Source organism: Zychaea mexicana (assembly GCF_025766255.1).
Source record: "Zychaea mexicana strain RSA 1403 chromosome Unknown BDB00scaffold_82, whole genome shotgun sequence".
Classification (NCBI taxonomy): domain Eukaryota; kingdom Fungi; phylum Mucoromycota; class Mucoromycetes; order Mucorales; family Lichtheimiaceae; genus Zychaea; species Zychaea mexicana.
In genome coordinates, this window is record NW_026516745.1 from 70,065 (window position 1) to 80,865 (window position 10,801).

Here is a 10,801-nt window from a genome sequence, read left to right on the forward strand (position 1 = left end):
CAACAAAGAAAGTCAGGTTTATTATCAGATAAGTTAGTTCTTATTTTTTTCCCACAAAACGTACCTTTCTTTTTTCCTCTTTCAAATTTATATGTATAAAAGCTATTATGCATAGAAAGATATAGGAAATAATTAGTAGAGAATAAATTTTTTTTTTCTATTAACTTTTTTATTAACTTTTTCAATTATGTTTTTTTCAATAAAATGATTAAATTCAGATTGCATGAAAACATCTAGTTCATTGCATATATTTGTACATAGTTGGATATAGTTGATGGGGAGATATTTATTTAGGCAAACCATTTTGAGAGCACTTTTTATATTATAAAGAAATTCAATTTTATTTTTAAAAAAATTTATTTTAGTATGCATAATTTAAAACTCCGGAGTTAAAAAAATATCCTAAATAGATGAAATTTTATAGTAAATTTGTAAATATCAGACTATGAGATGTTCCATAGATCCATTGATCTAGGGGTATGTATCCTAGTTGTAATATTTCCTAAAAATTAAGAGTTATAAATTTTTTAAGAGTTACAAAAATTTCTCATAATTACAAATTACTTTTAATTATTTAAATCAAAAAATAAATAATGATGTTAATAAAATTATTTTGAATTTTGATATAGATGATAATATGAATATTAATGATGAAGTCAGTGAAAAAAGATAATGAAGATAATAATAGTAGTGAAGATGATATTCCTAAATTTAATGAAAAGGAAAGAAAAAAACTTGTTATATTATTAAAGTTAGAAATATAGAAAATGAAACATATGAAATAGAAAGCATAATTGACCATAAAGTCAAACATAATGAATGTATCCTCTTTGTAAAATGGAAAAACTATCTATCAATAGATAATAGCCGGTTGCATATAACAAATTTAATGAAAAGGTGTTGTTAAATGAATATGTTTTAGAACATCATCTTCACATATAATATTAAATACTTAAGGTAAAACATTATGAAAACAAAGGAAGAAAGGATTGCCTATAGTTATCTTTATAGGTTTTCTTTTTTTTTCTTTTTTTTTATTATAATAATAAGATTATCTACTTGTTGTATATCTATCTGTTGTATAATATTTTCACCTTTTTCTTCAATTATCTTTCTCTTTTCAGGAATATGATCTGGATTATATTTTCTGTAAACATATTTATTTTTATTACCTTTTTCTATTATTTTTTTCCCACAAAATTTCCCATTACTCTTTCCTCGTTTAAACTTATGAGTACAAAAGCTATTATACATAGAAAGATATAGAAAATAGTCTGATGAGAACAACTCTTTTATTTTTTTATTAATTTTTTCTTGTATTTTTGTGATTATATTGTTTTTAATAAAATAGTCAAATTCAGTCTGTATAAAAGTATCTATTTCATTGCATAGATTTGTGCATAATTGTATATGATTGATGGGAAGATAGTTATTGAGAGCAACCATTTTAAAAGTAATTTTTATAAATTAATAAAAATTCAATTTTGTATTAAATAAAAAATTTTAGTATACATGATTTAAAACTCTGAACTTGTAAAAGATTTAAAACTCTGAACTTGTAAAAATATTATAAATAAAGAAAATTGTGCAATAATTTTGTAATCACTATACTATGAGATGTTCTCCTAAGAAGAAAAAAAAATCTTTGGTTATTGCTTATTCCCCTCCCTGCTGCTACTATTGAGCCCCACTTTTTCCTCCCGCCTCAGCCACCACTCTCCAGTTTCTTCAAACTCAACTGGGGTGAAATAAGGGGATGCCTTTTTTCCACTACCCCAATCCTCTTCCCTTAGAGCAACTCCAGTAGACTAGCTAAATTTTCCTCTATTTTCACCACTCGCTATCCCAATTATTCTTTTTAGTGAGTCAATTTTTACAGCAGACTAGCTATTATTGCTGACTAGCAAAAGTGGACTTAAATTGTGTGATTGTCTTTTTGCATTCCCGCGTATTTGTTTGTTTCCTGCTTTCTCTCTCCTATCTTATATTAAATATGCCTAACTTGAAATGCCTCATGAACCTTATTGTTGACGAAGAAGAAGAAGAGCAGCGTCGCATCGCTGTGTTCAAACGTCATATAGAAGAGATCGACCATATGATCCAACAGGAGTATGCGACAAAGAAGAAGCATCGTGGATCTGTCCCTGGCCATTAAACGACTCACCGAGATCGCATCGCAATGGATGCATGTCTGTTCAAAGACTATTTTGCCGAAGATCCGGTGTATCCGGCGCATATATTCAGAAACCGGTATCGAATGGATCGAGACCTGCTGTTGCGCGTGATGGAGGGTGTGAAGCAGCAGGACGATTATTTCGTCCAGAAACGCAACGCCACTCATGAACTTGGCCTCTCATCGTATCAAAATACTACTTCAGCGATGAGACAACTCGCGTATGGTGTCCCAGCAGATGCAACCGATGAGTATGTGAGCACAGGCAAGTCGACGGCGCTCGAATGCCTCAAACAGTTCTGTGCTGCAGTTATTACTGCTTTTGGCGACGAGTACTTGTGCACGCCAAACGAGGATGATATCTGCAAGATCTTAGCCTTCAATGAGAAGCGTGGCTTTCCAGGCATGCTCAGCTCAGTGGACTATATGCATTGGAGATGGAAAAACTGCCCCACCACATGGCACAGGCAGTATTCTGGCAAGGAGAAGGCACCCACTGTGGTATTGGAAGCTGCTGCCACTCATGACTTGTGGATCTGGCATGTCTTTTTTAGGTGCCCCAGCATATTGAATGACATCAATGTGCTTGAGCGATCGCACCTCTTTACCGATCTTGCTACTGGACGCGCGCCACCAGTAAATGTTTCCATCAACGGCCACGAGTACAACATGGGGTACTATCTGGCCGATGGAATCTACCCTCGCTGGGCGATGCTGGTCAAGCCCCTTTCGAACCCGCATGGCCTTATTCTTTTACTCATAATAAATGATAGTTTTATAGAAGGACAATGGCTAGTTGAAGGCTGCTTTTTGTGGAGCATATCTACAATCATTTGTATTTATTTAAAATGAAGACATTAGCATCAATACGGAAAGAAAATGAGTGAGCAATATTGTGGAGATCATGCTTCTTTCTCTTATTAATTTGAATATTCGCGATGTAGCTTTTTCAAACAATGTAAGAGCCGCACGAAAGGACATTGAACGAGCTTTTGGTGTCCTACAAGCTCGGTACAAGATTGTCAAGGAACCGGCTCGATTGTGGAAGCTGGAAGAGCTCACCATGATCATGAAGACATGTGTGATTCTTCATAACATAACAGTCCACCGCACGAAAAACCAAATGTCAAGTGGTTAGAAAACAGCTTGACATGTGGTGGCAAGCTGTTGGGGTACCAAGGAAAAAACTAACTAGGTTGTATAGACTAAATTTAGTAGATATGCACCAACTACCTGATCTGCATTCGAGGTTATCCCATAACAGTAACTGAAAAGCGCGCTAATGCATGAGAGTGCTAAGAGCAATGCTATGGTTTCTGGCTAGAAAATAGTTGTTGGGGGGTTACATCCCCACTTTTTTTTTTACAATTTCATCTTACCCTATGTGAACACCCCCTATAAAAATGGCTTCCAGCAACTCTGTCCCCGATTCTATGCAAAATGACGCATCTTACTGCTCCTTCCTTCATGCAGAAGAAAAGCTTGTGTGATATTGTATTCCGTATATGTATCTGCATTATATATTTTTTTACATGAAGTTTATACACAAGCACAACGCAACAATGCGGCGGACGTATAAACATAATATGTAACACAGTATAAAAAGGATTTCTTGATCCCAGTAGTAGCAGGAGGAAAGACCCATTCATAAGCGAGTAAGGGACAACAGCGGGGGTCAATTTAAGGAAGAAAATAAAAAATGGAATCGTCCCAATTTGTTGTTCTTCGTCATTCCCATCATGGATTATAATCCAGAAAGGGTCGAATGCTTTTGTCCGGAATGTTTCAGAAGCAGCATTTTCGGTTTTCGCGAGGTTACTCGTATACAAAGAGAGCAGCACACTCAGCGTGCTGTAAATTCGGCTAGAGAAGGAATCTCGCACAACGGTATATTTGTTTCATAGTAGCGTTCAAAGTGTTGACATTATTTAGTAACCAGACGTTTCGTGAACACAGTAAGCGCTCTCATAGCCACTTTTGAAGGCGAACAGCCTTCCTTATCTGAAGCATCAGATAATATGGATATTGACGAAATGGATATTGGTGATGACGTTTCGAATGAGCCTTCCACTTCCCGTTCTCTTAGTATGTCGAGATAATTGATCGATAATAGAAAGAGAGTAAGATAACTTATTGTTGGATGAATAGCTATTCATGATATTGATGCTCCTTCTTCCTCTCCTGGTATGTTGAGATAAGTGATGGATAGTGTCAAGGAAGGGATATATGATTTATTGTTGAATGGTTGAACGGTATATAATAGCTGCTGTGAGTCGTCGTTTGTCGTTCTCTGACGAGGACAATGTCTTTGGAGTGGAGGAAGACAGAGACAGTGTTGGCGGCACCGAACGTTTGCTCGATGCCGAAGATGTTGAATGGGATGTCGAAGCAGACAATGTGAATGAAGAAGAAACAGCCAGCATTGACGAACAAGGTGTGTGCAATTTTTTTTTTGGAAAACCCATTTTTATTTCACTCATTCAAAGTTTCTCATATCCTTCTAAAGATGCTGCTTACCTTCATCCACAAACACCCTTGCTTCCAGGGTATTCTCATCCCTACGTTCTTGTCCTTGTTTTCCTTGTTCTGTTCCAGTTGCACTTCCTCTCTGAACGAACGTCGAGCACGCTTATTGAGTTTTGTGCAATCCTTCTCGAAGATCTTCCTTTTCCATCTTCTGACCGTCTTCCTCTCTCTCTTGCCACATTGCGTCGTATCACCGGCATCGCTACCCAAATTGATTCTTTACGACGTTATGTATCATGTCCGACATGCCATAGCATTTACCTTTTGACGCCAGATTGCCCACGTACATGCACAAATAACGATATCCGTTACAGTCGCCTATGTGGCCGAGCATTGTTCAGATCAGTGGGCAATAGATTGTCGCCAATCAAAGAATTTGCTTACCAGCCCTTATCTGCGAGTATTGAGCGACTGTTCAAACGACCGGGATTTGAGACGATGATCGAAACATGGCGCGATCGCAGACGTGTCGCAAATACATTTTACGACGTTTATGATGGCGACATGTGGCGAGAGTTTGCTGATCGTGCTGGTCGTCACTTTGCCGCAGAGGTTCGTTCGCTGTTGTTGACGCTCAATGTTGACTGGTTCGGCCCGTTCACGAATTCGACATACTCATGCGGTGCATTATATTTGACCGTCAATAATCTCCCTCGATCTGAGCGTTACAAAACGGAGAATGTTATACTCATTGGAGTAATGCCAGGTCCGCGAGAGCCAAGCACATCCGACATGAACCACTACTTGCGCCCAATGGTCGATGATTTGCTTGAATGGTATGATTGGAAAACAGTTGGAACGAACGAGCATCCAGAGGGAGCACAAGTACGTTTGGCCCTACTACTCAATGCTTGTGACATACCTGCTGCCAGAAAAACCGGTGGGTTCACTTCCCATGCTAGCACTTGTGCTTGCCATAAATGCACTCGCCAGTTTTTCGTATTTCCTGGTACAACAGACATCGACTACTCAGGATTCGAAATGGAGGAATGGGAGCTGCGGACACGCGAAAGCAATCGCCATGACGCCGAACAATGGCGGCAAGCTGACACACTTGCTGCTCGCCGAGAAATCGAACGCGACACCGGAACTCGATGGTCAGAATTGCACCGCCTTGAATACTTTGACCCTGTTCGCTGTACGATCATTGATCCGATGCATAACCTGTTCCTCGGGACAGCAAAGCGTATGACAAAGACATGGATCGAGAATGGCGACTTGACGAGGCAGGACCTTCGAGAAATGCAGGTGTTGGCCGACAGCATTGTGCTCCCCCCCAACTACGTTTCCTTGAAGCGAAAGATAGAAGCTGGCTTCTCCTTCATGACTGCTGATGATTGGAAATCGTGGTGTATTGTGTACTCGCCATTTGTTTTGCAAAACCATCTCCCCCGCCACCTCCTTCAACATTGGCTGCAGTTTGTAAATGCCTGTCGACTGCTAGTCAAACCATCAATCACTATGGATGAGATCGAAGAAGCCAGTACACTTTTGCTGTCCTTTTGCCGTGGTGTGGAACGCTTGTACGGAGCAGAAGAGGTCACGCCGAATATGCATCTACATATGCATTTGGATGTAACGATCGAGGATTTTGGACCTTTATACGCTTTCTGGCTATTTAGTTTTGAGAGATATAATGGGTATTTAAAGGAGATCGATACCAACCAGAAGGATTCGTTCGAAATGACATTTATGAAGAAGTTCTTGCAAAAGACAGGTGCTCGCGACTTTGTCCGGTCGTTTGAAGCCCGCTTCGATGATAGACCAAGCCATTTCGACTTTTTGAATCGCTTCCTTGACATCGTACAACCGATTCAGCAAAGTGTTGACATTGCGCATAGTACGTTTGACCCTCACGATTTCTTTGCGCTGTCGACGAGTACAGAGCTGGCCACTGGAAGCGAGCCATTGCCGCCAGATGCGTATCCATTAGACACTGCGCCAACAAGCTTCATGATTGAGCCAGTGTATGAGTACCTTCTCGCATTCTACCGGTCGGTATATGGTGCCGAACTCGACCACTATAGAGAAGCGCAAGCAGGCCGCATTTTTGTCAACAACCGATACGAGAAAATTAAGACCATACGCATTATGGGTCAGCTATACAGAAGTAAAGAAGCGCGATCACGTCGAGGTGCACATGCACAGGTGTTGTACCAGGCAGAGGATCGAGGCGAGCCTATCGCTTGGCCATGCGAGATCTAGTACTTCTTTCGGCACGAATTGATGGTCAACGGCCAGCTTGAAAAGCACGTTTTTGCTTTTGTTAGGTGGTACAGCATCTTCAGCAGCAATGAGCCGCTATTTGTTGACAGTTACCTGGAGACGTGGCGTAGCCACTTCCGTGCTGAAGACATGGACTGCATCGTGCCCGTTCATCGTCTATATGGGCAGGTGGCAGTTGTAAAGTATGATCAAACGCATGCAAGTGGTAGAACTGTTGTAATTCCATTGCCGAAAAAGATGTTGGCGTAAATCAAATAGTAGAAGCAGTGCTACGATTCAATTTTCAAATTTTCTTTCCTCCTCTCTGAAGCAGTCTCTTTCTCCCCCACACACCCCCACCCCCCATTCAGTTACATATGGTATAAACTTCTTTTGCCCACCCCAAACCCGCACAGCATATAGCTGGTAACCATTTTATTAGTTATGCAAGCATCCAGTCTTGCAGCTGCGAGCGCACCTTCTCGACCAAGGTGCCCGCCTTTCGAGCCGCTGTTCGTGCGAGCGCATTCGGCTGGGCATCAACAGTGGGCGCACTGTACTCGTCGAGTCTCGCTAAGAAAACGTTTGCCTATACCAATTTCTTCAATAAGATGTGTATGCAAAGAACACCCGCTTTCTAAATCATTACCCTCTCACTGCGCCATTCGGGCACAAAGACTGACACGCGCTTAACGCTACTCAAGCCTTCAGCGCTCCCCTCATTGTCGGTCTCCTCATCCGACATACATTCGGCCTGCAGCAATGACGATCCGCCAGGGTACTGCTCCTCCAGCTCGAATGCATGGCGTCGGAAAACGTTAAGTCGCCGTATCGATTTCTGTCAACATCGTCAAGCTTCATTATTTTATGCGACGCCCTTCTACTACTACTTTTGCTTACATTGTATCGACGTTGGTAACGCCGTTTCGTCACTTTTCTCTGGGCTTTTGTTGCAGCCGACTGTCTCGACATCATGCGCTTATGGTCGAAGTGGTGGTAGACCATATTCCTGATATGGCCCTTGCTCAAGTTAAAGCACCCTTGACCGTGGACATACTCAACAAGGCGCTTCACAGCCTCCTTGTTGTGGCTATCGGTGAAACTGAGGTCGAGCTTCAGGCCAGCGTTTCCAAGCCGTCCATTGTAAGCGCGTATGCACTCCTTTTATATATGAAGGCAATATTATTTAATGAGCAATTTCTTTGCACCAGCCGTCTCAATCTCTCTTGACAGAACACGACAAACTTACAGACGCAGTTGGAGCACGGCGGCCACGAGCTTGCACTTGCTCGCCACCATTCCTCTCATCGGTAGCATCAGTACCAGTAGTGGCACCACGAGTTACCATACCAGCAACTGCTCGGCCCATCACAGTGAGCTCGGATCGCATCACCTGGTTCTCAGCTTCCAAACCAATGACTCGATCCAAAAGCGCATTTTGCTGCTGCTGCTGCTGCCGATCCAAGGCACTGTTGGCCTGTTCGACATCGGCCTCACGCACTGCCATACGTCGTTGACGTTGGGCTTGCAATTCAGATACAGTGGGCATCTATACAAGATCATCTCAGTATACATCACATAACTACAGCTGTAATGCTTCGTCTTGTCAACGCTCACTTTTTTTGGAGTAGGTACGAAGATGTATGTGGACAGAAAGAGGTTGGTATAATAGATTGGTTTGGATGTGGGGGGAACCTTTTATCGGGTGGGGGATTGTTCTGTCTGGTGCTCTTTTTTGTGCATGATCAGGGTCACTTTTTCTTTTGGTATTGCAGCTAGTTTTATTCCGCGTCAATCTATCTCTCTCTTTATCCCGCCTCTTTCTCTTTCTTTTCACTTTACTTCCTCCCTTCTTGACGCGACGCACTACTCTCTTAAGGCTCGTAAGTACAGGTTCATGAAGCACCTCTTTACTCATGTTGTGGTCAAACTAGTTTTAACTTTTATGGCTCTATCTAATACCACTTTAATTTGGGTATTCTTATAGCTCAGGACGCGATCATCTGTTCTCCTGTCCAAAAGTGTAGGCGGCGCCATCATAGGACTAAGCTTGTAAGTTCTTCATTCTTTCTATCTATATACTCCATTTTTTGTCTTTGAACTACAGCCTTCTACCCATAATGCTACCACTGTTGCTACGATCTCTCATGCCAAACATCTAACTGGATCCTTCATACACGCTCAATCTCACGTCATTCCTAGTGTTGCTGCGAAAGCTGGTCAGTGCTGCCACACTTCATATGGCGCTTTTAGAAAAAGGTAACACTTCTATATTCACTTTCACCTAGTTGCAGCACAAACGTTTTGAGTGGACCGTGGGTCATCAACACACACGGCATTGTTGCGATTCACTCTTGTTATTTTCGGCCCCATCACCAGCTAGAGATTGTATGCATATTCACACAGACATACACATATACATAGATGCTCTCTTTGCTTTTGCTTTTATTGTTTGCTCCCGTTTTGACTCCTTTGAATCCTTAATAATTTTGTTTTGCTACTCTAATATTGAAATAAATAAAATTCGGTTGCTTATTACCATACCATCATAATCATCGCTGCTATATAAAAATTGATACCTACTGCGGTCATTTTATTCGTTTGGTATATGCACAAATTATAACACGCTAAAACATGCTATGCAGACCTCTGTCAGCTTGATACAGCTCTAGTACCCGGTCCATATGTAGAGAAACTGGGGGAACTACATTGCTCTTTGCATGCATATGCAGTAACATACACGCCTAAATTTGGATACCATATGTCAAGCTGTTAAAACAGCTTGATAGACCCTTAACTTGCTGTTTCTACAGAAATGTCAAGGGGTTAAAAACAGCTTGACATCATCTTGACATGTCCTTGCCACCCACATGTCAAGCTGTTTTTCAACCCCTTGACATACCCTCTCCTGTCCAGTGGTCCAAAACGATCTGGATGTCTCGCGAACATTGCATGAATGGAGATACTCGCAAGAAGTCTTCGATCAAGCAAGAGAAAATCCATCCATCTTGCAAGATTTCATCCGACGTCACAAAGAACTTAGGGATGTAAACACGCATGATCGTTTGAGACATGATCTCATGGAACATCTTTGGCAAATGGAAGGTGAACGGGATACATAAGCCCTACTTCCATCCTAGGGACCGGCATCGAATCCAGATTCGTCGATCCGTTTCGTTTCGAATGAGAAGAAACCGGATTCGAGCGAGGGCTTTTACGGATCGGAACAGATTCAGATTGAGCTTGAGCAATCCGGATTCAAAATGGATTGGAAGGTGCCATTCCAGATTGATCCGTTTGATACGTTTTATTTCTATTGCAATTCTCATGGTTAGCTTTGTAATTGGTAGATTGTTAAGGAATGCGAAAGAAAGTGCGAAGCTGAAGGGATGAATAGGGGGAACAGAATTTATGCATTTTTATATACTACATATAATAAAAGGTTTAAAGGTAGTCGTTTATAATCAAAGTCTTGGTTTATTATTAAGTCGTTGTAGCTAATGCCTAAAGGAATGCAATATATGGCAATTGTAGAGGGATTCATAAACTCGACGTGCCTATTGTTGAGGGATAGGTGAAAAAAAGGGAAGCAGCTGCTTGTAACTGCCTCGTTTCAAATACACCGCACACTACTAGCCAAACTGAAGGCAATACTATACACACAAAGACACATACAAACACATACATATATTATACAGTATAAGATTGTGTGCATTCACTTACTCCATAGGATAGACACTCAATACTTGCTGATAGTTGATAATCCTCTTTCCATTCCCTATGCTCTTCATATGAAGAAGTAAAACACGAATCGTCGTTGCCCTCATGCATTGGTCGTAGTAAATAGAGCGGCGCCGGCAGTGGCATTGTACTCCATAGGCATCCTTGAGATCTAAA

At 41.2% G+C, this 10,801-nt stretch overlaps 1 protein-coding gene across 1 annotated transcript; it reads left to right on the top strand.

Moving 5' to 3' along the window:
- The first annotated feature begins 9,719 nt into the window (after positions 1-9,719).
- Positions 9,720-10,373, top strand: BDB00DRAFT_931765 (uncharacterized protein). The gene is made up of 3 exons (XM_053129050.1): positions 9,720-9,729; positions 9,821-9,951; positions 10,045-10,373. The coding sequence occupies exons 2-3, from the start codon at positions 9,839-9,841 to the stop codon at positions 10,295-10,297; spliced, it is 366 nt and encodes a 121-aa protein (XP_052975988.1). The 5' UTR covers positions 9,720-9,729; positions 9,821-9,838; the 3' UTR covers positions 10,298-10,373.
- The last annotated feature ends 428 nt before the right edge of the window (positions 10,374-10,801 follow it).